Here is a 27,788-nt window from a genome sequence, read left to right on the forward strand (position 1 = left end):
ACATAGCAATGTGGTGGCCATGTGCAGCAGTTGTAAAGTTGTCCTGGGTTGCATGGGAAGAGAGAGTCCACCTAAGCAGGTATTGTCTGTCTCCCTGCTCCCCAAAACTGAGTTTCTAATCAAGGATGGGGGGGCTGTGCCTGCCCCAGATAGTGTCGGAGTCCAGCTTGCATCAGCTCTAGCCAGTGTGGCCAATGGTCAAGGGATGGCAGGAGCTGTGGTCCAGTGATGCTTCCCACCCGTGTTCTCTTTGCTGCCCCTGCAGCCTGCAAGAAGAGACAGAGGACAGTGGGAGATGAGAATTCAGCTTTGAGTCATTGGGCCACAGACACTGACTCACACCAGGCCTGGCAGCAGTTGCTGAGAAGTGGAAGGGCGTGTGCAGGCTAGAGATGAGGAACCCCATGGCTGTGTATGTACGCATGTGCTAAAGAGGGGCAACCTCATTGGGAATGGGATTGGCAGAGACCAGCCTCCATCCTGCCCTGTTCAGTGTCAGATTGCCTTGTCTGTCTGCTCTGGCTCCTCCTCTCTTGGTTTGGAGTGAGGAGGAGGATGGGGTGAGAAGGTCCTTCTCCCTTCTTCGCAGAGAGGCAGGATGTAGTGGGGGGGGGCTCACAGGCAGAGAGGGAAGGGCCAGGGCCTAACATGTGGAGGGGGCTGTTCCCTCCTTCCAGAGGGAGGGGATAGAGGGGGAGGGGATAGATCCTGTTGGGATAGAGGAGCCGCTGCCTGTCGGCCACTCCATATAAGGCTAAAAAATGCTGGAGCGGTCTGCTGTATGGCTGGGTGGGCGGGGCAGAGCTGGGTGGGGAGGTGGCTGGGATGGCTTGCATTCTCCCTCCCCCCCCCCAAAAAAAAAGTGGCAGGGAAAGCTGCAGCATTTAACCCTGCCAGAGAGACAGATCTGCTCTGGATCTCCAAATAAAAGCTGAAGTGGGAGGTCTCGTCTGGGCGCACATAATTGGAGAGGATTCTCTTCCCGCCTGCCGGATGCTTATAAATCTCACCTGCCGCTCCCTGTGGGTACCAGCCTCTGGGTCTTAAAGGCCTTTTGATCCTCATGCCCTGTCTGGCAATGCTTATTCTGCAATTTATAGCTTAATTCAGTTTGATAGGACTGTACTTGTCTCTGGCTTTGAGGCAGGTCCTTTCCGATGTTCCTCCTGCGCAGGGTTCACTGGATGTGGAAGGCAGAACTAGAATTGGGGGTTGGTGTGAATGGAGAGGCCTGGAAGCGCCTGCTGTTCTTGTTGCCTGTATGAGCAGCTCCCTAGCAGAACACAAGGGCTGTGTTGCATGCCACTTAACTACTTGGAGACTGCTAGAGTAGGGAATGGCGTGAAACCTCTGTTGGATCTGTGCACGTATATTGTGTGGCCGTAGCAGACGGGTGGATGCTAGGAAAATGTAGCCTGGGGTGGGGAACCTTTTTGAGGCCCAGGGGCCTCATTCCCGTCTGGGCAATCATCAGAGGGCCACATGCCACCAGGTGGGGCCAGAAGCACAAGTGCATGGAACAACAAATAAAAAATGTATCTTTGTGCAGTGGGCTACTTTCTGCACACACTCGCCTCTCTAGTCTCCATCCAGATGAGCAAGAGTTCAAGGACACATCCTGGCCAGGCAAAAACAGTGACGGAGGATGCAGAGCAGTGCTGGTTAGGGTGGGGCATGGCCTAGGGAGAGGATGTGTGGCTGGGGAGGGAGTTTTGTACAGGGAGATTCCCAACGGCCATATAGAGAGACTTGGAGGGCCACATTTGGAGGGGCCCCTATCCTGCTGTAGCCAGTGAGACTTCACATCACACATAGCAAAATACGTGTGTGTGGTCATGTCCATGTGGTGATCTTAAGCCATGAGCTTTATGTCACTTCATGCAGTGCATTCCCTATATAAGCGTTTTAAGCAGATTTTGCAAGAATGTGGCAGATATTTAACTTCCTTCACGGACCATTGTGCGTTCTTATTGAAAAAGAAGAAAAAATCATCAACCTCTATAAGTTATGCAAGCTCAGCAAATTTGAATAATTCCCCCCTTCATAGGGGGAGGAGCTACGGCCTGTAAAGGGCACTGAAGCCCTGTGGTCAAACCATTAGAAGTTTTCTTCAATAATTTTTCTGACTTGTGCCAGAGTTGCTCCCACGCATCAGCATATATGGGCTAGAAAGTGGCTTTTTCATACTGTAATGAAAGCTGACCTCTGCAGCTACAACTGTGATCTGCAGTTCTCATGTCCTCTGCAGTTGCAGGATGTGCTTAGCCTTATCTTTAACAAAATGACTGGTCATGGTGGTGGCATCCTGGGCTTGGTGTTCTGCTGCTATGTCAGAGTCAGGAATAGCAGGCATCAGTGAAAATGGTGGCTGGGAGACCAGGCTGCCACTCAAATATCCCATCTCCAGCCTAGGAACGGCTTTTATGCTTCTGAGACTAGACAAGCACTTCAATTCATGCTGCATTTCCATTTGTTGCCTGGATTTTCTTCTGCAGTCTCGTCTACACTGTATTTGGAATATAATTCTTCTTTCATACTCTGTGTTCTGGATCCTATAGAACCCTTAAGGTGGCTTTAAAAATAGAATGAAAGAATGCACAATATAAAATGCATAAAAGCAGAAGAATGCATAAATAGCCAGGTCTTCACTGCTTGATGATATCAGGCAAGCAGTGATTAGGCCAGGTGGGCCTCCCTTGGGTGGAATGCCCATAATCATGATGCCAAAACTGAGGAAGCCCTTCTCTTGGGCCCATCTATCTTGCTTTGAAGGCAAGGTAATATAGAGCAGAGCCTTGGCCTGTTCAACAGAGTGCATGAGGAATTGTATGTAGGAGCTGAGTTTTATCAAGCCTGCCCAGCTCTTGGTGGTTTAAGGGAAGGTTGCTTAAGATTTGTCTGAATTTGGGAGGAGGGAGAATAGCTAGACCCCATTCAGCTGCAGCATCTAGTCTCTGAAGAGGTTAACCTTGGCAGGAGACCAATGCATTCAGTGTATTCTTTGCTTCCTATAATCCTGTTATGTTAACATCAGTCCTCTTCCACATGGCCCTGGCCAGAGTCCCTCTCCTTTTTTTATCATTGCCTCTAGCCATGTACAAAGGGTGGCATTCCTTTGTAGTGTCTCCGCAAGTGACACTTTAGTAGTCCAATTGTGTTGTCCCCTTGTCTACTGTCCACTTCCCACCCCTATCTTTTTTGCTCCAAATCCCCTTCATGGAGCATCTTCTGATTTTCCTAATCTCTTTCTTGATACAAACCAACCCTGCATGCTGTCTGTGTGTCTACTGAAAACAATCCTCCTTCAAAATGTTTGGCAGCCTAAACAGGGCTTTGCCCAAACACCTGAATTAAGGGCCATCTGAATGATGCTTTCACTATGGAGCATTTCTGCTGTTCTTCTTTCAAGCACTGAGGCAGCAAAAAGTAATTTTGGTAGATACTGTGGGATTCGCAGCAGCTTGTGCAAACCAAATCTTGATAAAAGTTAATGAAAATGCAGGCATGGAAATTATACACTGAGAGGCTTGGCAGAAGTGAGGCCAGCAAAGGGGGTGGTGCAAAAGAATACAACTGCCCCCACCCTTTGTAGGCTGTCTTTCTTTCTAGTTTTGTAGCAAAACTGAGCTTAGCTCTGAGGGCCACTTCACACATGCATGTGCAGCACTAGATTGTTCAACACTTGTTGACTTGCAGCTGAATGTGCAAACGGACTCGTTGGAAGTAATTCTATGTTTTAATACATGTTGTACCTTTTTATTTAAAGTCATGGGGAAAATGCAGTAACCATTTACATGATGTAAACTGCAGTTGGATAAACAAAACAAAATTAAAAGTCTTGTGCAAATAAAACTGTATTTGCCTAGTGTTTACAACTCAAAAGGGTCAACACCAGAAGTATTGACCTGGGAAAGGCATTCCAGGGTTAAGGGCACTACCTCTTGAAGCAGCTTAACCCTTCGTTACAACCCACCTAACCTCAGGAGGTTGCAGGCTGGGCACCTGTTTGAGATACTTGACATATCCTAAGGGGAAAGGCAGGTTAGTATGGGAGCAGGGAGTTCTTGAGATACCCTTAGGAGTGTAGTCATCCAGGGTTGCTGGGGTGTGTCATAGACCGCCTACAATTTTGGGAGCAGGGTCCCTATGAGTCCAGTGTCCTATGGACCAATCAGTATGGAAGAAGAGTGTATTAGCCGCTTGAGAAGAGACTTATGGAAGCCAACATTGTATTCATCTTGCTGAACCTCAAAAAGACATACCCTCATCCTGCATTCATCACTCGAAGTAACTCCAAACAAAGCAAGAGACTGCAAGCACATTTTATTGTATAATCTTAGTAGGGGGCATGGCTGTGAGGGGGCATGGTATGACTATCATAAAGGGACCCAGCACTTCTGTATCTGCCACTCAACTACTGGATACCCTTGTGAGTTGTTCTGATGTAGGGCTGGCCCAAGACATTCTGCTGCCTGAGGCAGAGCACCAGGCCAGGGTGTATAGTATCCAAGGACATGTTGTTTTGGCCCCAAGGCAAAAAAAATCATAAATACCTCTTCCCTTCCTATTAGTAAAAATACAGCAATAAAAAGTTAACAATTGGCTGCCCTTTCACGACACCCAAAATCAGCTGCCTGAGGTGGCTGCCTCACTCTGCCTCATGGTAGGGCCAGCCCTGTTTGTGGCTAATTCCTGAATCTTAATCTGACGCAGTAGTTTTAAGTGGGAGGCAGGCAGGCAGGCGTGAGCTAGTCTTGAGAAAACGGTGATATAGAAAAGAAATAAAATGCATTCAATACCTTGACTTAGGGTTGCCTGTTTTAACTATTGATTATATTTATTATATCTTTATTTCCCCTTCCTCCAAGGAATTTGGGGTGGCATACATGGGCCCTAAAAAAGGTAAAGGTGTCCCTGCACTTATAGTGCGAGTCATTTCCGACTCTTAGGGTGATGTCTTGCGATGTTTACTAGGCAGACTGTATATATGGGGTGGGATTGCCAGTTCCTTCCCCGGCCTTTCTTTACCCCCCAGCATATGCCGGGGACTCATTTTACCAACCACGGATGGATGGAAGGCTGAGTGGACCTCGACCCCTTTTACCAGAGTTTTGACTTCCTCCTTCTGTTGGAATCGAACTCCGTCCATGAGCAGAGCTTTGGCTGTGTTACTGCCGCTTACCACTCTGCGCCTACTCCCTCAATTTTCCTCACAATGACCCTGTAAGGTAGGTTAGGTTGTGAGGGAATGACATCTTCAAGGTTGTCCAGTGAGCTTTATGGCTGAGTAGAAATTTGAACCCAAATCTCCCTGATCTCAGTGCCCTGCCATTGCCTCATACTGACAGTCACAAACTTTATGCAAACTACTTTTGAAAAGTTGACCTGAAAGCATTACAAACTTGCTGAGTTATGCTGATCTTGGTGGCTGTGGTGTGGCTACAAGTCTGCTTTCTGTCTTTTCATCCCTGCTTGGTCAGTGCAGTGGCAGCAATGGACCCATTCTCTGGCAACTTAGCACTGGGCTGGAAATATTGCTGTACCTGTGGTCCTATCTGTAGTATACACTTAAAGCAGTATCATATCACTTTAATAGCCATGGCTTCCCCCAAAGAATCCTGGGAGCTGCAGCTGTTAAGGGGGCTGAGAGTTATTAGGAGACCCTTCACAAAGGTATCGTTTCCAACACCCTTAGCAAACTAGAGTTCCCATGATTCTCTGGGGGAAGAACCCAAAGTGGTGTAATACTGCTTCAAATATATGGCACAGATGTGACTGACGTCTGGTCATCTGGAAACTATTCTTACTTAACCATTTGCTTTCCTCAAGCAGGGCTGTCCCAGATGGGGTGACTAATTGGCTTAGAACAATACAATATAAGGGAGGGACTGCTTCCTCCTATCATCTGTTGCCACAGGAATAATGCCTGTGAATCAGACCTTCCTAATCCTTTCAGGTTGTGGCTGTGGCTGTTCTGTGCAGCAGCTCTACACACTGATTTTTAAAAGAGAACCAGTGTGTACTTCTAAGAGTGGGATTCAGAGCATATGCCAGTGCTCCGGCATGTGCACTGGGCTCTGGTTGTCTCTCAACTCAAGGGGCTGATTTCTGTCCTATTTTAATAGGTTAGGCGCTACACACTGCTTTGTATATCCTGGCCATTAAGAAAAATGGGAGAATCTTAATTGTACCACCTATGTGTGCTAAATTTAAGCAGCAAGGGCATAGGCCTTCTTTCAATGGCCATCTCACAATGGGGGGGCTCCCTTCCCCTAGAATAGGTGTGGGCAACATATGGCCCTCCAGATGTTGCTGTGACTCATATTGCCTGATGGGAGTTGTAGTCCAGCAACGTCTGGAGGTCACCATGTTAGCTACCTCTATTTTAGAAATTCATCAGTTCAAGCAATTCTTTATCAAAGACCTGTGGAACTTTGATCTTTGGGTGGGCATTCAGTGTGCAGGATTAAGCTGGCATGGAGTGACTTAATTTTGTTGTTGGTTGGGCTAACATGAACTTGTGCTGAGTCCTTGGGGATGGACACTGAACTAAATCTAATAGTGGCAGTAATTCTGCAGTCTTAGTTGTTTGGGGAGTTTCTGGCTTTTCTCATCCCATAGAAATCTCAATGCTTCTGAGACCCTGGGAATAATGTAAAATAGGTTTATAGGGATAAACTCTGTGGCTAGGGGGCCTGCAGACATTGGTGGGAGGGAAATCAATGGAGAATGACCATAATTTTCTACAGATAGCATGTTCTAAGCTGGGAGGAAGGGCCCGATATAAATCAAATAATAAATAAATAAATTTTAAAATGATTTAATATTATAAAGTGCCTAGTGCATCGTGGTTGTTGCAGTGCCTTTTTCACTGAGTTGGCCTGGTCTCGTTGGAAGGGTGGGAATACTCATTACTTAGCAAGTAATTGGGTAGAACTGCATGCAGACTTATCCTTGTATTTCCTCAGATGAAGAGGCAGGAGATTGGCCTTCCTAAAGGAGAGCTGAAAATTCCAAGCAGTGGGCCTAGAACAGAGCAGGGAAACCACTGCTCCCCCCAGATGTTGCTGGACTAGAGCTCCCATCAGCCATAATAATCAGCCGTGCTAGCTGGGGCTGTTGGGAGTTGGGGTCCAATAACATCTAAAGGACAAAAGGTTCCTCAGACCTGGCTGAGAATCTCCCTGAGGGGGATTTGGCCTCCCTGGGGCAGAAAGTCTAGGTGACTGTTCTCTTCTGCGAATACTGAACTGGGCTTCTGGCTTGTTCTCAGACAGCAAAGCTATTGTGGATGGGAACCTGAAGTTGATCCTGGGTCTGATCTGGACACTCATCCTGCACTACTCGATCTCTATGCCCATGTGGGATGAGGAAGATGATGAAGAGGCCAAGAAACAAACCCCCAAACAGCGGCTACTGGGCTGGATCCAAAACAAACTGCCCCAGTTGCCCATCACCAACTTCAGCAAGGATTGGCAGAGTGGCCGGGCACTTGGCGCTCTTGTTGACAGCTGTGCCCCAGGTAAGGGAAAGCCCAGCACTCTGTTATTTGCAGTGGTGGTGGTGGGGTGAATTGGAAAGGTTTGCAAGGAGGGCTTTTCTGACTTCTGTGCTTATAATATTGACTCTCTCTGGATGCTAGCACTGCTTCATGTGTTAACCCATAGATCAGCCAGTATGATGCCCTGCAAATGTTATTGGACTAGAACTCCTATCATCCCTGACCACTGGCTGAGGCTGATGGGTGTTGGAGTCCAGCAACATCTGGAGTCCTCCATGTTGGCTGTCCATGCCACTGATGCATTCCTAATGTCAGGGGCTAACATTTCTTGGCATTTGCCAAGGGCCTTATGGGTACTGATACCCATGCTGGATTGGCCTGTTCCCCCTCCCTGGTTTAGTTACTACTTTATGCAGTGGACAGATGCAAGGCAACCCACAGTAAAAAAAATCCTGCAATACCCCACAGCAATGCTACATTGGGGCATTGTGGGTAATCCAAAATGGCAGCCACCTCACAGCCACCCACTGCAGGTCATGCTGCTGCTTCTAAGTGTGCCTGTGTGTGCATGTGAAGAGAAGGCTACTGATGATTTGGGGAGGAGACTAATGGGTATATGAGGTCACCAGGGCCTCCCTCATACCTGAAGTTAACCTGGTCTTCACAAGTGTGGGCAGACCAAAGTTCATGCATGTGCAATGATGGGGCTGGCATGCCTATATCATGGGTCTGGGTTCCAGAGTTCTTGGCACTGTTGACACCATAGTATCTTTTAGGGCTAGCCAATGTGGTGCTCTCCAGGTTTTCCATCAGCCCCAGAAAGCATGGCCAATGGTCTGAAATGATGGGATTTGAAGTCCAAATGCTTCTGGAAGGTATTGCGTTGGCTACCCACAATAGCTTATGGATTTTCTTTCTCCTTGATTTGATCATTAAGCTGCTCTGAGGGGCTGTGCAGTAGTAACTCCTGCTGGGAAAGTGGCCTAGTCTTTCACTGGCAGTCCTGACTTTTACTATGGTAAGTTCATTTTTGTGCCGGAAATGCAGAAGTCCATTTGTACCTAATGTAATTAAAATGGGGCACTGTGGAAGCTCCTGGTAGATAAGGAGGCTACCTGGATCACAGTTGTGCTACCCATGATGGCACCCAAAATGTGCTGATCTAGATGGCTGCTTGTTTTACCTTGAGCTCATCTAGTTGGCAGCATTGCCACCTCTAAAACATCTTAAAAACAGACCTTAAAATATTCCAAAACAAAACAATCTATCATAATCAAAGGTGCAGACACACTGTTTGTAGATGCTTGAAGAATCTCTGTGTGTGGAAATGTTGTTACTGCCTATGGCTAATGAAGGGGGGGGCTCTCTCAAATAGGTCTGTGCCCTGACTGGGATTCATGGGATGCTAGCAAACCTGTCAACAACGCCCGTGAGGCAATGCAGCAAGCTGATGACTGGTTGGGCATCCCACAGGTAAATAGCTTAAATACTTAGTCTGTGTTGTACAGAATTCTGTGCTAAGCTGAACTACATGACAAATGATGCAAATAGGGTGGATTGGTGCATTGGCAAAAAGTTTTATTGCTTCCAGTTTTGGCAAGAGACCAGTGAGCAATGCAGAGTGCCAAAGCATTATCCTTTGACCCCAAAGGATCCTGTTCAGATTTCATAGAAATATTTGGAGTGGCTATGTTGAGGGGCCTTTCTGCAGCCTTCAGGGCTAGAAGTTTTATTTTAAAAAACAACTGGGTTTCTCAGGAAGTTGCATCCTCTGTCCTTTCCATACTTGACTGCTGCAGTGTGAGGTATACTCAGCTCTTCTTTGCCCTGTCCAGCTGTTCATTTTCTCTCCTCTGTAGGTAATCACTCCTGAAGAGATTGTGGATCCCAATGTGGATGAGCACTCTGTTATGACATACCTCTCCCAGTTCCCCAAAGCCAAGCTAAAGCCAGGAGCCCCCCTCAGGCCCAAGTTGAACCCCAAGAAAGCCAGAGCTTATGGGCCAGGTGAGTTAAGGAACAGGTGATGAGAGTGTGGAATTCCATGTATGGTGAGAAGCAGGTGGGCTTGGAGGACTTTTTCTAGGGCAGTGTTCTTCAGCCTGGGGTTTGCAGATGTTGGACTACAATTCTGATCATCCCCAGTTAGCTTAGCCAACGGTCAGAATGATAGTAGTTGTAGTCCGACAACATCTGGGGTCCTAAGATGTTGTGAACAGACTTCTTGTGAATAAAATGGCTGCATCATAGGGTAAGTTTCCTATTAAAGATCTTAGTACTTTGAATCTCTTGTGTGTGACATCCCATGATTACATTGTGATGGTCTACTTCCCCGTACCATGTCTGTGGCTCTCCAATTCCCATTGGAATAGAGGTGATGGGAGCTGTAATCTGACAACACCTGGAGGACCACGTGTTCCATGTCCCTGTATTATATTAATGGTGAGATCTAGCTATAGGCCATTAGGCCCATTCCTAGGTATTGAGGAACAGATGCAATGCTGGAATTAGCCCCAAAGCTGATGTTCTGCATTTACTAACAGTCTGCTTGCATATAGCACCTCCAAGTCCTTCATGTAGATAACTGCATTATGTGGTCTTGCTTGGGATCATTTTGTTCTTATCAGTTGTGGTGAGATGACAGCGCAAGTTGCCATATAGGTCAGTGGTATCACTTGCCCAGGGGGCAGTGCAGTCACCACTACCTCTGATCATTTCAGGTATTGAGCCCACGGGCAACATGGTGAAGAAGAAGGCTGAGTTCACAGTTGAAACCATCAGTGCTGGTCAGGGAGAAGTGTTGGTCTATGTAGAGGACCCTGCAGGGCATCGGGAAGAAGTGAGTACCATTTGGAGTGTCCCGTGAGAGGTCTGGGTAGCTAGGGATTGAGGTGGGAGAGTTGAGGGATGCATTGTTGGCCACTGCTGAACTTCCTGTGTCTGTCCTCTAGGCGAAGGTCATTGCCAACAACGACAAGAATCGGACATTCTCTGTGTGGTATGTGCCAAAGGTGACGGGTGTTCACAAGGTAAGGATCCTTATATAGTGTAGCTGAGGGGTAGAAGATTCAAGAATTGGGCCTCTAATTTTAATAATCCAGATGTGATGACTTTCACTTCTTGCTCCAGGTGACAGTACTGTTTGCTGGGCAGCACATTGCCAAGAGCCCCTTTGAGGTGAATGTGGACAAATCACATGGCGATGCCAGCAAGGTCACTGCCCAGGGCCCTGGCCTGGAGCCCACCGGCAACATTGCCAACAAGACCACCTACTTTGAGATCTTCACTGCCGGTCAGTGGAATTGGGCGAGGGAGGTATTCTGCTTCTGAGAGGGTGAAAGGATGCTAGCCAGCTGAACCCTGGGCCAAGCTTAAAAACAAATGGAGTAGTTTAGCTGGTTTGACGGAAGCTTGCTATGAAGACTTCAGGCACTATTTTCTAACCTGGTGCTCTCCAGGTGTTTGGACTACAACTCCCATCACCCCCAGCCATCTTTGCGAGTGGTCAGATGACAGGAACTGTAGTCCAGCAACATCTTGGGGGGCACTGCATTGGGAAAAGTTGACTTAAGGCAATGAATTGTCTTTGAAGAACTGTTCTCTGTTCTCAGTATATAGGAAGCTTAAATACCATACAAAAGTTGAATGTTTCTAATTCTCATGCTTTTAGCATGAGGTTAGGTTGTTAATCAAATCAACATGTTTCCAGAGATGAAACAGCTTTGGGTAGGAGGATCTCCAGTTTGGGAACAAGTCAGTATATATGTTGCGCTTTTAAGTGCTCAGTACTTCTATCAGAATTCTGGAAAGGATTACAGAGAACACCGAAAGGAACAGGTTGTGAATGAGTTGCTTGCGTAAGGCTAGTCATGGTAGAGGAGGATTTGAACCTGGCACTTCCTGGTTTACAGCTTTGTTGGTTTACCAGCTCCACACACTGGCTCTTTTAGATAAGGTGTGGCTAGAAGTACTTATACCCCTACTGTCCAGTCTTTGGTGTTTACCTGTGGGTCAACAGTAGGCCTGTTTCTTCAGCATGCCATGGAGCAGGGGAGGGAATGATCCAAACTTCTATATTAATATTAGAAATACGCATTTATATTACTCCTTCCAAGCATATGCTCTAAACTTTTCTAACTTAACTGGAGATTCAAAACTTTCTTGGGTAACGATCTTATTCAACGTGGCAGGATATGAAACTAAACCATGATGCTAAATACACAATAGTGCTTGCTTTGAGACCAATCATCCTTGATTCTCTCAGCTTATCCAAGAATATCATCTTCTATACCTGCCTGCCTTCCAATGCTCTTCTCTTCTCCCTTCAGGCAAAAGGTAACTTCCTTGTCCCAATAGCCCTTAGCAAACAATTGGTCTCTTGTCTTGGTGTTCCATTTTTATTTATAGTTGAATATTGGAACAGCCTCCTCTGAGGCTGAAGATGAGTACCTTCATTTCAAACCTAGTTGCTGCCTAAGCAGTTTGCCAGAATTGCTTGCCGCTTTTTCCAAGCGTGAAAAGTCTCTTCACTAAATCCCAGCTGAAGCCTGTCCACTGCTTAGTAGAGCATGCCTTGCATCCCACAGTAATTGTAGCAAACGAATCTTCCATTTTTTACCTTCAAAAGTGTCTCTGTGTGTCTGTGACCATGAGCCAGAGCAAAAGCTGAAACAAAGTGTGTAAAGTTGTGAGACGGGTGTCACAGTGCTGTTTCCATTAGCTCAACGGCATCTGCAAAGAAACCTAAGGCTGCTTTTAAAAGCAACTTCAATTGTTAGGGACTTGGCTAAATTGGTGATTAGGCACATCTAAAGGGTGCAATAAGCATTGAAGGTAGGGTGCAATAGAAACACTATGCTCCAGACTGTTTTAATTTTAAAATGCTACCTCTAACTAAATCAGCTTGTAATTCCTGCTTAAATTATGTAGATGAGGCAAAAACTACACAGTGTGTCTTTTGCATAATTCTGCTAGCTATGCAAAAGGCCACGGAGCTGTGCAAGACAACTTTTTTTTTTTTTAAAAAACCACTTTCCACTGAAAAGCTTGTAGAGCCACCCTGTCAGCAGGAGAATCTCACTAGGCACTGCCCCCACAGCTGAGCAGCCATAAGGGCTAGAAACTTAGTTCACACTAAAAAATAAACAAGAACTTTTTCAGGAGGCCAAACTATGGTGAAGATTTCCCCCCACCCTTTGTATGTTGATAGCTTTTTTCCATTACCAGCATTCAAGTCTAAAACATACTTTGGGGTTCGGTCACTGCTTGGCAGCAGTTACAGCCTTCCCTTCCAAGTCAACAGTGCAAGAACTGCAACTAGTGTTAACAGATCAAAACTTTTTATATGTCCAGAACACAATTCTAAAACGGATCCCTGACTTAGTTGGGATGGGGCATTAGTCTGAACAGGTCTCTAAAAAGTCCAAATGAGTTTCCTGAGGTCTTAAATCGTGGAAGCTATTAATGTCCCTGCAGTTGGAGTGTAGAATGCATTTGAAGAAAATTCTGTGTGCCAAAAATGATAATGGCTTATCCAAAATAAAAGTTGATCAAAGCAGAGCTGGAAGAGGCCTACAAGGCCACTGAATCTGAACCCTGGAGACTAGAACCTTGTATACTCCCCTGTCAAAAAGAACTGGAAACTAAGGATGGGAAGTTTTCTTTTAAAAGCTGGGATTCTCAGGGATCCCGTTTTAACAGGAGAATCACTTTATGGCATATCCCTATATGAGCTGCTTTTAGATCAGAGACAGGGAACTGGTTGCCCTCCAGATGATGATGGGGCTTCAGCCCCAGCTAGAACAACTTGTTAAGGATAATGGGAGTGAGTAGCCCAATGATGGTTGTACTGACTGGGATTGTTGGGAGTACAACATCATCTGGATGGCATTGGGTTCCCTTCCCCACTTAAGATGAGACTGTTGGGCCCTTGTAACCCAGTACTATTTTGCAAGCCTGCTGTAGCCCCGCGGTGCAAGATCTTGACTGGGAATGGCTCAACATCCTCTGAGCTCTGTGGGGGGAAAGTGCATTCATGCTAAAACCAAGGAGGCTGTCAGCTGCCAGGGCTATAGCTGGGAGCCATTGTAGCTTTGATCTGATGCCACTTCGTGTTTAGGATTGGAGGATTTAGAAAAATTGAAGCATTCTTGGTCCAGATCAAAAGCTTGGTATAATTGAAAGCTAAAGGTTACATATACTATCTGTGTCTGTTCATCTTGCCCTGCTCCCCCCAAAAAACCACCAGGTGCTGGTGTTGGGGAAGTTGAAGTAATCATCCAAGATCCCACTGGCAAGAAAGGAACAGTTGAGCAGCACCTGGAGGATAAAGGCAATAGCACCTACCGCTGCACCTACAAGCCCACCCTGGAGGGGACGTATACCATCTACATCACCTTTGGTGGGATCCCCATTCCCCGCAGTCCGTATACTGTCACTGTGGGTCAAGGTGAGTCTCTTATGGTGTTGGGCTTGTTAGTGTGGTCTCTTAACCTCAACACCACTGCCTTTGCTTGGTTTCCTCTTTGTGGCCAGAAGGGGGTGATTCTCTGTTCTGCAATTCTCTATTCTGTGCTAATGTCTATCCTCTCCTCTCTGCCTGTCTCCGCCTGTCCTGGCCCAGCTCTCCTCTGCTCTGTCCTCTCTTCTCTGAAGAACCATCTTCCTGGATCTCTGCTGATACTCATCTCCTCCCAGCTGCACAGCTCCTGGACCCAGGGCCAATGGTATTTCACTCTTGGCAGGTGTGGGTGGGGATCTGTGGTGAGGGTGCATGTCACTTCTGTCCTTAGGAGCAGCCTGTTGGCTTAAAATCCCACCCATCCCTTATGGGGGAGGTGCTAATAGAATCCTGGAATGTTAATTATGGCAAAGACCTATCCAATTAGAAATACTGGAATCTCATTTGGATCCTATGGAGACATGGGGTTGTATGCCACTCATCCTCTGCCTCACTCTCTGCTGTTGCAGCATGTAACCCAAATGCTTGCCGGGCTGTCGGTCGAGGCCTGCAACCCAAAGGTGTCCGGGTGAAAGAGACAGCAGATTTCAAAGTCTACACAAAAGGTGCTGGCAGCGGCGAGCTCAAAGTTACAATAAGAGGCCCAAGTAAGTCCAGTGTGTGTGTGTTGCCCCCCATCCTTCTGTGGGTGGGATGTGCACTTACCCAGAAGCCCTACCTTTTGACTTAGTTCCTAATTCTCCTGTGTGGGAAGTGTTGGAGTCTAATTGCACTTTGCATATGCTCAGAGGCACCCAATGTGTAACTACTTCGCAAGGTCAGAGGCAGAACCCTAGCATGTATGGTGTTGCCCCTTTGGAAGAGAAGCAACATACTGCAAAGCCCATCTGGCAAGTGCAAACCCAGACCTAGCAGAGGAGCATGAGGAAACTGTAGAGTTCTTATTATCAGTGTGGGAGGAGAGTAGCCTGAAAACCATCAATTACATGGTACTGCTGTGCCAGACCTTCCGTTGATGGGGACATGGTGATTCAGGCTGGGTTAACTGCTTGTGAAGTGTCCTGCCTTGTAGGCCCTTCGTGCAAGGGCAAACTAGCTTGCCTGCTTCAAGTGACAGCAAAGTAATAGGTGAATGCCCAAAGATGGAAAAGAACAATCTGCCTCTTCCTAAGGGTGGGCAGATGGAATGGGGAGCCTTTTTTCAGCCTGAGAGCTGCATTTCCTTGCAGAGAACTTTCCAGGGGCCTTATGGGGTTGGAGGCAAAAGTGGGTGGGGCAATGGAGGTGACTCTCGCCTTCAAATAGTATGCTTCACTCTAGACATGCAAAAGTCATTCACTCATACACAGTTGTCATATATATATTTGTATATAGGTGTGCACACACACAATATGTATCTCACATCTCCATCCTTGGTGCTTCTTGCTTGCCTTGGATGACGATGGTTCAAGGCAAAAGTGCAGGGTCTGTGTGCAGAGCAGGACTGATGAAGGATGTGGCCTGAGGAGAGCCCTATGGGCTGGACAGCATTTGCCCCCACCCCAGGCCTGAGGTTACTTTTCCTGGTCTTAAGGGCTCCATGGAGTAAGTCCCTCAATGACGGAGATTCTGACTGAGTTCTTAACACCTTGAAATAGGGGAGCTACCAGGCATATTGCATTTAATTGTCAATGTTTTTGAAACTTGTTAACCCATGATTGGACCAGAATACAGACTGGGGGTGCATGACACCACCAACATTGTTAAAGCTAAGCAAGACTTGGCTTTGTCAGTGCTTGGATGGGGAGCTGAGAGGAAACCTCAGTGTAAGCAAAGGTCAGCTTCTGGAGAATGGGACAGAATTGCCTTTTACATACAGCTATTGCACGTTAGTGGTAAAACTGTACCATCTCTTTTGTCTCTGTTTTGCCACTCAGGCCCCATCTGCACTATACATCTAAAGCATTGTCATACCACTTTAACCAGTCATGGCTTCCCCCAAATAAGCCTGGGAGCTGTAGTTGTTAAGAGTGCCTAGAGTTGTTAGGAGACCTTTATTTCCCTCACAGAACTACAGTTCCCAGTGTGGTTTAAACTAGGATGCTGTTAAGCCTCATTGTTTGCCCATGGGCTGTTAAAATTCTTGGGTCTTATGACAGGAAGTTCTTCTAGCACAAGTGTAAGTTGCCTATGGGAAGGGCTCATCATGGTATTTGTACTCTTGTTTTCTTGGCTCAACACATCTCCTTGCTTGCGCAAAGCAATAACTAAGTTATTGTTTAGGAGCAATGGCAGGGCAAGCAGAGCCACAAACCACTGGTAGATAACATAATGGGGTCTTGTCTGGGCTGGAAGGAGAGGCTGCTGCAGTGCAGAGGTATGTGAGGGATGGAGGAGCTGGATTTTTGACAGTTGTAACCCTAGGTTCAAGCCACAAGCATTCAAGGCAGGGTTGGGCAACTAGGCCCGAGGCAGACTTCAGAAGCCTGTGACTCTTTTTGGAGCTGAAGAATATGATCCGTCCCAGCTGGAAGATAAAATCTTGAGAATGTGGCTGCTGTTTATTCCCTTGGAGGCTCCAGCCTGCAAAGAACCCCAAGGGGCACTGGGCTTGTCAGGGTGGGAGGAGAAAGTTAGGGCATCCAGAATTCTTTTGAGTCGCCGAATACCAAGCTGTACTGGAGCTGGTTGCAGCTGTGTGTCTGTTTTGATCTAGGCTCTTTCACAGGACCATATATGCAAAGATTGCAGTTGCTAGGGAAATGTGATGGGGGCTGTTGAAAGCAAACAGGTGCTGAGGGGGACAGCAGAGTTTTGTCTGCCAGAACTCCACCACCCTCCCAGGGTGAGTGTTACCTTGATAGGTAATTGCCTTGAAGAGAGACCACTGGTACATCTAGTTCCATATTGTCTACACTGGGGAGGGGAACTTTTTTGGCCTGGTGAGCCAGAGCTTTTATCTTCCTCCACCCCCAGAGGACAATTTGGACAAATGGGCAGGGCCACCCACCTGTCAATTATCTGCTGTCCTAATGAAGTCTAGTGACTGACAGGTGAGTGGTCTTGCCCACCTGTCAAAGTTGTCCTATAGAGTGGTGGGAACATGACAATCAAGCAGGATTGAAGCTCCCCCTGGTGCATTACCTGATGTGGAAGGAGTTCAAGCCTGCTTTCTGCATGGATCCAGCTATGTATATACCTGGCCTATACCTGATGTCATGTGTAATGTCAGGTGTGGGGTAAGTGGGCATGGTTTGTGGAGAATGGTGGGCCAAATCTGGCCGACTAGATGGAGGTTTCCCACCACTGGTCTACACTGGCTGGCAGTGGCTTTCCAGTATTTTCGACAGGATATTCCTAGCCCTACCTGGAGATGCCAGGGATGCCTGTGACTTTCTGCATGCAGAACAGATGCTGTACCACTGAGTTGTGGCTCTCCTGTTGGATAGTATCCCCAGCAGTAACCTGTAATTGCTCTTGGCCCTCTTCACAATTGTATTCTCTTGCCCTTCCTCCAGTGTGCCTAGAATGCTTGAGAGTTGAATCCATTTTACCCTCTACTCTTTGAGGGTAGGACTTTGGGATTGTGGCTGGGATCAAGTTTCTTCAGTGAGCTTCATGGCCACTGGGTATTTGAAACAGCCCACCCCCTCTCTCATAGCAGTGTTGGTACTTGTAATAAACGTGGTGCGCAACAAGCCATTGGCTTCTCTTCCACAAGATGAAGGTGCACATGAGGTTTCTTTATGGTAAATGACTGGCAAACATGATTTTTATTTCCTCTGTATATTTGGAAGGTCCCCTCAACCACTACAATCTCTCTCTCCCCTCCCAGAAGGACTTGAGGAACGTGTCAAGCAAAAGGATCTGGGTGACGGGGTGTATGGCTTTGAGTACTACCCCACTGTTCCTGGCAACTATACAGTCACAATCACTTGGGGTGGGCAGCACATCCCTCGCAGGTAAGAGGATGGAAGGCTCAGGAGTGGAGTAGGAGTTCTTTCCATAGGAAAGAGGTGGGAAGGGAGTTGCTTGATGAGGCTCAAAGTGATACCATGAGTTGTGGTAATGCCTGGGATCTCCTAGTATTCAGCTTGACAAGTTTTCATTTTATTTGTATCTAAAGAATATTTTAGATCCTACTTCTCATCCCTAAACAGGGCTCCCCAAGTGACTTACAAAGACACCTCCAAGCAGATAATGCAATTACAATTCCAACAAAAATACATTTTTTTAAAAAATGGAGCAGGATGGGTCCTCTTTTGATCCAAATGGGCCCGTAGGAGAGCAGGCATGGCTTGTGGAGATCTATTGTAGGTGAAATGGATACTTTCATCTTCCCCTTCTGGTTGCCACAAAAGTACTTCTGTCGTCTCTCTCCTTTCCTGGGGGAGTATATGTGCTGCTTCACCCTATAGAGCCTTGGCCCACATTCACACCATACATTTATTCCACTATTATTCCACTTTAAACAGTTATGGCTTCCCCCAAAGCATTCTGGGATCTGTAGTTTCTGAAGGGTGCTGAAAGTTGTTAGGAGATTCCTGTTCTAATGTTCTGTTCTCACAAAACTATAATTGCCAGAGTTCTGTGGGAAGAGGAACTGACTGTTAAACTACTTTGCAAATTGTTGCTGTCTGAGGAGAATTGGGGCCTCCTAATAACTCTCAGCACCCTTCACAAACCACAGTCCCAGGATACTTTGGGGGAAGCTATGATTGTTAAATGTGGAATAATAGTGGAATAAATGTCTGGTGTGAATGTGTCCTTGGTTAGGTTATAGATGTGCGTGTGTTCAGCAGAACCCCTTGGGGGCAAAAAAGATTATCTACTCAAGAGATTTATATTTAGGCAAAGCAGAGTAGGTGGAACTTAATAATTTACCAAGGGGTCTGCATTTTGGGGAGGGCTAGCTCAGTCCATTCACAATAATTTTGCAGAGAGCCAGCCCAAGCTGTCATGCTGCTGAATTGGAGCAGTAAATGACTTTTCCACCTCCCCATGTCCAGGTGCGTAGGGCTCAAGGCCAATCAAGCTATTTCTGCATCTAAGGCAGAAACTCGCATAAGCGCCTCTCCCTCAGCCCCCTCCCTGGCAGTAAAAAAATAAAATACAGCTGTAATAAATTAACAATCTGAATTCCTTTCTTGTCATGCAAAATCAGCTGCCTGAGGTGGTCCCCTCACTTTGCCTAACACCAGGGCTGGCCTGCTGCAGTTGTCTTGCTCTGCGCTTGGATGCAGGAAGGGTGACAGACATTCTTCAAGTAATGACTAGCAACTGCACCAGCTGTATTGCTGCAGCATGTTTGGGCAGGCTTCCTTATGGTGATCAACCTGTTAAAATAACCCATTTGACCTTATGGCCAAGACTGAATATTGACAGTATCTTCTCTGCTTTTTTTTTAAGCCCGTTTGAGGTAAAAGTGGGGATGGAATGTACAAACCAGAAGGTGCGAGCCTGGGGGCCAGGCTTGGAAGGAGGTGCGGTGGGCAAGTCAGCTGATTTCGTGGTGGAGGCCATCGGAGATGATGTTGGCACGCTAGGTAACTGGGAAAGTCTAAAGATGACCACACTTGGCTTGGCATTCATGCATTGGTGTTTATGCAATAGATAACTAACTCGGGGAATTCATAATGAGGTTGCGTCCTGACTTAGATGGTTTCAAAGATCAAACGGATTCCTGGACTACAGGCTTCTCAATGGCACTAGCCATGATGCTAAATGGAGCCTCCAGGTCCTAGGGCAGTATGAGTACTTGGTGCTGAGCTGCTGCTTGTCATCTAGTGATTTTTAAAGGCTAGGAACTACCACAGCTTGCCATTTCCTGGCTATCTTGAGAGAATGAAGTGAGCAGGGGAAAAACTGAAAATTTGCAATTTTGAAAGGAAGTGTGTTTGGAGAGGATGTTGATCTGTTCTCTTGCTTGGAAAAGGCCTAGCCTTCAGTATTGGGATCACCTGTTCTTGGCCAGTCCCTATCATGTATTGTGCTTCCGTTGGCTTGTCCTAGTCCGCTGCCTGCCCTATTCCCATGGAGATGTGGATTTGGCCACCATGGTGTGCACCCTGTTATCCCCCTATCTTGAAGCTATCACAATACGCTCTTACATGGGGCTGCCTTTTGAAGATGACTCTGCTTCAATGGGGACAGACTTGATGAAGAAATGCATCTGCTCAAAAGGGATTCCCTTTAGTTTCCATTTTGTGTCTGGGCACAACCCAAAATGCTGCCTGACCTCTTAGGGTTTTAAATCTGACCTGGCTAACCCGTGGCCCTCCAGAAGCTGTTGGACTTCAACTCCCACCATCCCTGATGATTGGCCATTGTTGCTGTGGCTGATGGGAATTGGAGTCAAGCAACATCTGGAGGGCCACAGTTTAGCCACCCCTGCTGTAAATGGTTTGGGGCTAAAGGATGAAGAAAAGCCATCCGCTGCCCTATAGACCAGCCTTTCCCAACCAGTGTGCCTCCAGATGTTGTTGGACCACAACTCCCATCAGCCTCAGCCAGCATTGCCAATGGTCAGGAAAGATGGGAATTGTGGTCCAACAACATCTGGAGGCACACTGGTTGGGAAAGGCTGCTATAGACTGAAGTAATTGGAGGCCTTTCTGAGGCTAGACAGGTGGCTATAGGGACAGAATCTCTGCAGTAATAACATCTTTCTTTGGGATACTTTTGCCTGAGGAAGCCCACCTGCCCATTCACTTGCAGTCACTTTGGTCTGCTTAAGGCCATTATTTAGGCAAGTCTTTGTTTAGCCGCTTCTACCTTTGCTGTTCAAATTACTGTGCTCAAAAATGGTTGCAATGACTTTCATTTGCCTCTACTGTAAGCAGCTTTAAGAACCTTTGTAGGATTAGTGGTCACCCTTAAAAACTAAGCTAAATACAAGTGGCTGAAGTGTTCCAAGATAATGTATCTCTTGTCCAGTGTCTGGGATTGGCATTTCTGAGAGTTGATGCACTCTTGAGCTAATCCCCTGTTTTGCACATGTTCCTTGACCATTCTCCCTGCACCCCTTGCAGGCTTCTCCGTGGAGGGTCCCTCACAAGCAAAGATTGAGTGTGATGACAAAGGTGATGGCTCCTGTGATGTGCGCTATTGGCCCCAGGAGCCAGGTGAATATGCAGTCCATGTGCTGTGCAACAATGAAGACATTAGACTCAGCCCTTTCATGGCAGAAATCAAAGCTGCTCCCAAGGACGTCCACCCAGATAAGGTAGGTTATTACTTGGTGAAGACAGGAGAGTCCCCCTATGGGTTTTTTTTTTCTGTTGGGTGGTGTATCCTGGCATTTTTGTGTGCATAACTCTGGGAGGGGAACAGAATTGAGAATCAATAAGGGGCCCTCGGTGGCTTGTTACAGCCACATCTTTAGGAGTGTCTTGTCAATTGCTCTCTCTGGTGCAAGCATGTATATTATTGGAAAACTGATTTTATCCCTAAAGGTTGTAGTTCTCATGGTTACAGAGAAGTTTGGGAGTAGTTAGGGAAAGGCTGAGTGGGACTTCTGGATGGGGAGTGGCAGTGGTAGGAGAGGCCTTTAAGCAGATTGTCCTTGGTTCTGCTGGCTGTCTAAAGTTTGATTCTGATTTCCTGTTTGCCACTCTAGTTCTCCCCCTCCCCTCCCCTCCCCCAAGCACTCCAGATAACAACTGAGCAAGACTAGCTCTAGCTACATGGGAGTAGCTTCCCACAAACTCCTTGCTGCGTGGAGATGCGTCCTTGGCAGCAGTTGTGCGGCCTCAAGTGTTACACATGAAGTGGCCATACTGCTGCCAAAGGAATCTGCTCCCACCGAGTGAAGGACATCCGCTTCTCGCGTACTATCAAGCTACCTAGGGTAATGGTCAGTTGGCCATCATAAGCTAAAAAGAGAGACTTTAGCCAATGCAATGTGTTCTAAACTGTGCAGGAGCTGCTGTGCAAGTCACCCCTCTCTTCCAACCCCTTTCCAGGTAAAAGCCTATGGCCCAGGCTTAGAAAAGACGGGTGTTGCGGTCAATAAGCCAGCAGAGTTTACAGTAGATGCAAAGAGTGGTGGAAAGGCACCTCTCAAGGTGCAAGTACAGGTAAGAATTGGTGTTTGTGCTGTGGAGGGGACAGGACTGTCTTGTCCCTATCTCTATAACAAATGGGAGAAGAGCCTTCCTGGGTGATAGGATGGGATGTTGAAATCCGTAAACGGCCACTAGGGAAGCGTGCAAGTAGCTGATCATTTTCTGTTTGTTTGTTCACTGCAGGACTCGGAGGGATCCCCTGTAGATGTTTCTGTGAAGGACAATGGAAATGGAACCTATAGCTGTTCTTACCTGCCCAAGAAGCCTGTCAAGCACACAACTATGGTGTCATGGGGAGGAGTCAACATCCCCAACAGTCCCTACAGGGTTGGTATACTCTGCATCCTCCTTCACCCCGAATCACTCTCTGAGAGCAAAAGACAAAGAATGTGTGTCCTCCTCTTGCCAAGCAATTCCAGTTTGGGGGGAGGCAAAGAACTGCCTTTTTCAGACACTCGCTCAAGTAGCTAAGTTTCTTTCCCCCTGTAAGCAAATAGTTAGTGCAGGTGTAGACTGTGACTGGGATCCTACTGGCTGATACATTTGTGGTGTAAACTTTTATTAAGCATGTGATAACATCCCACCTTCCTTCCATCATGGAATTCAAGGTGATGTATGTGGGGCGCTCCTAGGTGGTTTCCTTTCCACTGAGCAGACTTGCCAAGTTTCAGGAAGGGAGCTGTGTTGTGGAGGCCTCGGATCACAGCAGAAGAGCATTGCATTCTTCCCCAACCCCATGAAAATGCCATTCTGAATCTTAAAACTGATTTCTTTTTCCACTGCATTTCCCATGAACCTCTACATCCAAATGCGTGTGTGTACCCTGCCGACATAAAGAAAGCATTTTATGAAGCGGATGCTAGTCCGTAAGAGCTTTTGCCATTGTAATATCTTAATCTTCCTAAGATGGGAGTCTTGTGGCATCTTAAAATCTAAGTTCCTCTATATCTGTCTTGGAGGCAGAGCACTCCCTGCAGTACCACTGCAGTGGGACCCCTTTCTTCCCCTCTCAAAACCTTTAGGGCAGGGGTGGGGAACCTGTGGTCCTCCTAGGTGTTGACTAACTTCCAGCCCCCATTATTCTTGACTTTTGGCCTTGTTGGCCAGGGCTCATGGGAGTTGGAGTCCAAGAACTTCTGGAGGGCTGCAGGTTCCTCATCCTTGGTTTAGGACAAGTGCCCAGGAAACAAATTGGCTGCAGGGGGGTCTACCTTTTGTCACAGCAACAACTACCACAGCTTAACTGAGCTATGCATCCCAGCTCTGGAGGATATGCACCCAAAGATAATATTTTTTTGTCTCTCTTGCTCTAGGTCAACGTTGGAGCTGGCAGTCACCCCAACAAAGTGAAAGTGTATGGTCCTGGCGTGGCAAAGACTGGCTTGAAAGCTCATGAGCCAACCTACTTTACAGTAGACTGCACAGAAGCTGGACAGGGTGAGACTAGAAGGGCTTTCATCTCTTAATTTCCAGGAATGCTGGGTCTGCCATTGCTGGAATAAAGGGTTAGAAGCCCCTGTCATGAGGGCAAGATTGGTTGTGGTGAAAGCACAGATCTGATAGGTTAGTTGCCTTCTCTCGGCCCACCCCCCTGCTATTAATCAACATTAAAGCAGAGCTGGAGGGAAGCTAAGAGGGTGCTCTTGTTTGCAAGTAGATGCTGTGTAGTATTGAGGGAACGGCAGGGGGCCTGGCCCAGCCTACTGCACTAGGACGGAGACTGTATACTGAGGTTCATGTGGTTCTCATCAGAAGCTGGCTTTACTGTAGCCTCTGTCTTAGAAAAAAATTATTATGGCATAAGCTTTTGTGGACTCAAGCCCACTTCTGTCAGATGAAGTCCACAAGCTTTCATGGCGTGAGTTAACAGGAGGTTATGTCATAATGAGTTGTTAGTCTTTATAAAGACTATCACAAGAGTCTTTGTGTTGTAGCTTTTTGCTTCAGCAAATTAACATTGTGTTATCTCTGGAAATGTTTACTTTTTTTAGATGGCTCTAAAAAATCTCCTAATGGGGTTAGCGACAATGCCTAAGATGGAACTCCCATGTTCAGAGGCATTGTACTTCTGCCCCCATAAGCTGATATTGAAATGGAGAGGGAAGATGTACCACTGTTGGGAACAGGATGCTGGGCTTCATAAACTTTGAACTGATCTAGCAGCAGCAGGTGGTGGGAATTGTCAAATCAATCATTAATTGGGGACAGAAGGCTTTTTTCATGTGAGCTACCCTGCAAGTCACTATTCCCTTTTCCTCAAGACATACTCACTCTTAGCTGCTGACTGCTCCTCTAGCCAGTATTTTGCTAGTAGTACCTTGAGTTCCTTACGTACTTCATGGGCATGCATGGCTTGCTGGGTTGTATCTTCATTACAGTTGCGGCTTCTGAAAGAATTCTGGGAGTTAAAGTCGGGGGGAAGATGCTGAGAAATCTCTAGCCCACCTTTGTCGAAATGCCCCTCTCTATCTCCTAGCAGCCCTGAATGCTATAGGACTAAAACCAGGTGTTGACAGACTTTGGCCTCTGTTGCCAAGCTAGATCATTAAGACCCTCCCTCTCTACTGCAGTGGACTCCTAAGACTTTGCTGGAAATCATGTTCCATTGTGTTCAGTGGAGCTTACTCCCAAGTACACATTTCCTAGAACTGCTTCCTTAGTCCTCACAGTGTGTCTGCAGGAGGCCAGGGATGACCCCCTGCTCCCCTCAGTTTCAAACCTCTGGGGCCAGTGAGGGGAGCAGGGGTCTTGTGTTGGTACACACTAGTGCAGACATGTTTCTGAGCACACCCTTTCACTCACTCGTAAACAGGCAGGAGCCCCAGTCTTCCTCTCTAGCTTGGAGCTGGAGTGTGTGTGTGCTTCTTCTCTCCTTGCTTGAAGCCCTCTGAAACTCAGTGCAGCTGGGAGGACAATTCCCAGCTCCAAGCTAGAGAAGAAGGCTTGGGGCTCCTTGGTTGCCCCTGTCAGAATGCAAACAATAGGCTTTTAACTGTGGCAAATGACCCGTGACCAAAACTACTTAGTTGTAGTGTAGGTGCTGAAAGAACCTCTTCATTTACTCCAGTGTAGGGTCTCTAGTCTACAAGATTGTTACCTTTTATATTGCTGGGTGTGTGCAAGACTACTTTAACTCTGGGTAGATACAAAACACCTGTAACACTGCATCAGATGTTGTAGCAGTACAATCCTATGTATTAATTTCAGGATTGGAGACCTGTGACACCATGATTAGGGAACCTGTGGTCCTCCAGGCACTGTTGGCCTACAGCTCCCATCACCCTTGACCATGCTGGCTGGGGCTGATGGCAGTTGGAGTCCAACAACATCTAGAGGACCAAAGGTTCCTTCCTGTGGTGCATACTTGGGCAGGCTGTAATGAGGTAAATGCTTTCCAGTTAAACCAGCTGTCCCGCTCCCACACCGACTCATCATTTTGCTTCTTCAAAGGTGATGTGAGCATTGGCATAAAGTGTGCACCAGGTGTTGTGGGCCCGGCTGAGGCAGACATAGACTTTGACATCATTCGGAATGACAATGACACCTTCACCGTTAAGTACACACCCCGTGGTGCTGGCAGCTACACCATCATGGTGCTTTTCGCTGACCAGGTATGGCCTCTCCTTGCAGCAGAATGGTGGGCATGGGAGGCCAGGCGAGTGTCAGGAGTGCAGTGTTTTTCACCTGCTTCCTGTTTGTCTGCAGGCCACCCCCACCAGTCCCATCAGAATCAAAGTGGATCCCTCGCATGATGCCAGCAAAGTCAAAGCCGAAGGACCTGGACTCAACAGGAGTGGTGAGCTGAGATGCTCCAGGAAGGGGTGTGGAATGGGGCTGCATGCAGGGCTGGGAGTCGGGAGTCTAGAAGCAGGGCCTAGACTGGGGCAAAGATGACTGTAATTCCAATGAAAAGGCATCTGTTCCTTTTAAAGTATTTGTACAGGAGCTGTAGAGCTGCCTGTCTTTAGACACAGTGATGCCTGTCTTAAAAGCTTGGCAAGTATGGGTGACTCTTGAGTCCAGGGCAGTGCTTGAATTGCAGGGTGCCAGCCCCATCATGTCCTCATTTTGTAGAAGACTGCCAGGAGTTGGGGGCATGGTTTAGCAAACTTTTGTGGGATGGGGCTTTATTTAATCCTGCACGCTCCTTGAAGAGCATTGCATCCCCATCCCACACTGTTGGAGGCCATGCAAGCAACAAATGATTATCGGGAATATACCCAGGAAGTCACATGGCAGGGAGGGGCCTGCAGTTGGCTTGCAGGCCTGCCTTACTCTGCGGCCCAAATGTTCTCCCAGGTTTGGAAGGAGAAGGCATCCCAGGGAGTTCTGTGTTTGATGCAGTCCTAGAATTAAACAGAATTCCTCAGCCTCCCCTTTTGGAAGTGGGAAGTGCAGTGTGACTCCCTGTAGTGGAGGGATCAGGGAAGGAGAGGGGAATACCAAGCCTCTGAAATGGACAGCTATTTCCTTGCCACTGGAAGGCAATGGAGAAAAGCATTGTGTTGAGTGTACTGACTTGCAAAATGGATGGAACTCCAACCTAGACAAGATAGTAAAAGCCATGCAGAGGTGGCTCTGAGTGAACTTTTTGTGTTTTGGTGGTGGAACTGCAGGTAAGCAGAGTATCAAGGAACACATTAGGACAGTTGTTTAACATTCATCTCTCTGTCCCACAGGTGTGGAGATCGGCAAACCGACCTACTTCACGGTCAACACCAAGGCAGCTGGCAAGGCCAAGCTGGATGTCCAGTTCACTGGCCCAGCCAAGGGAGAGGCCGTTAGAGACTCCGAAATAATTGATCACCATGATAACACCTATACTGTCAAATACACCCCTGTGCAGCAGGTGAGTCATGGGGAGGAGGTGCGAGGTCAAGGGTTCACTTATACCTGAAGCATGATTTCATGGTCAGCAGCAGATCTCGCCCCACAGTGCACTAAGCTGGCTGGATCTGGATCTGGCATGACTATCAGTAAAAGCATGGAATCAGGAACCTGGAGGTGCATTTTTGGAAGAATGGGATGTTAGATAGCTTGCAATACAGACTTGATGTTCTGGCCTAGCCTCGCCACTGTCATGCTGCATGTAAGATATTTTTTCTACGGAAAGACTATTTATTGGAGCCCCTGCCCGATGTCTTGTTGCAATCTAGTCACAGGGCTACAACCTTGATAAAACTGCCCAGGTTACAAACTGGACTTGGCCATGGCCTGGAGATGTTAGGGTAAGGGTGGGGAAGGCTGTGCATTAGATCTTTTTATCACTCAAAAGTGGTGCCTCTAAGGGATGACAGTGGTGGTTCTTGACTTTCAGGGTAACATTGGGGTGAATGTAACATATGGAGGAGACCACATCCCCAAAAGTCCATTCAGTGTGGGAGTGGCACCCACCGTGGACCTCAGCAAGATCAAGATCTCTGGACTTGGTGACAGTATGTATCTCAGTGACTGAAATGTTGGGCACAGAAATGTTTTTGTCTGGTTTTTTTGCTAATCCTAGGATAAGGTGATGCGCTATGCTCATCATTACAGTACAGTACAGATCCTGCTGAGCCCCCCTCTCTATTTTTGGAGACGATCTGGCATTATGACATTACTATAGCGTATCTTTGGCAATTAGAGGGCTAGAAACCTACCTCTAAAACAGGAATAGGGAACCTGTTGTCCCCTAGCTGCTGCTGAGCTATAATTCCCATCATCTACTGACATCTGGAGGGCCTCAGGTTCCCCCATCTCTGCTCTAAAAAAAAAACAGCAGAGATCCTCAGGGTGTCTCAAT

At 47.1% G+C, this 27,788-nt stretch overlaps 1 protein-coding gene across 4 annotated transcripts in view; it reads left to right on the top strand.

Moving 5' to 3' along the window:
- Positions 1-27,788, top strand: part of FLNA (filamin A) — a 98,253-nt gene that overhangs the window by 22,411 nt on the left and 48,054 nt on the right. For all 4 annotated transcript variants that reach the window (XM_061614247.1, XM_061614248.1, XM_061614249.1 and 1 more), the window contains exons 3-20: positions 7,274-7,522; positions 8,877-8,974; positions 9,361-9,508; positions 10,222-10,340; positions 10,453-10,530; positions 10,631-10,793; positions 13,749-13,949; positions 14,471-14,608; positions 17,776-17,902; positions 19,350-19,486; positions 20,972-21,165; positions 21,905-22,018; positions 22,190-22,333; positions 23,320-23,443; positions 25,457-25,617; positions 25,712-25,802; positions 26,686-26,855; positions 27,324-27,441. In XM_061614247.1, coding sequence (XP_061470231.1) covers positions 7,274-7,522; positions 8,877-8,974; positions 9,361-9,508; positions 10,222-10,340; positions 10,453-10,530; positions 10,631-10,793; positions 13,749-13,949; positions 14,471-14,608; positions 17,776-17,902; positions 19,350-19,486; positions 20,972-21,165; positions 21,905-22,018; positions 22,190-22,333; positions 23,320-23,443; positions 25,457-25,617; positions 25,712-25,802; positions 26,686-26,855; positions 27,324-27,441 — 2,574 coding nt within the window. The remainder of the gene's footprint in view (positions 1-7,273; positions 7,523-8,876; positions 8,975-9,360; positions 9,509-10,221; positions 10,341-10,452; positions 10,531-10,630; positions 10,794-13,748; positions 13,950-14,470; positions 14,609-17,775; positions 17,903-19,349; positions 19,487-20,971; positions 21,166-21,904; positions 22,019-22,189; positions 22,334-23,319; positions 23,444-25,456; positions 25,618-25,711; positions 25,803-26,685; positions 26,856-27,323; positions 27,442-27,788) is intronic.

Source organism: Rhineura floridana, chromosome 3 (genome assembly GCF_030035675.1).
Source record: "Rhineura floridana isolate rRhiFlo1 chromosome 3, rRhiFlo1.hap2, whole genome shotgun sequence".
Classification (NCBI taxonomy): domain Eukaryota; kingdom Metazoa; phylum Chordata; class Lepidosauria; order Squamata; family Rhineuridae; genus Rhineura; species Rhineura floridana.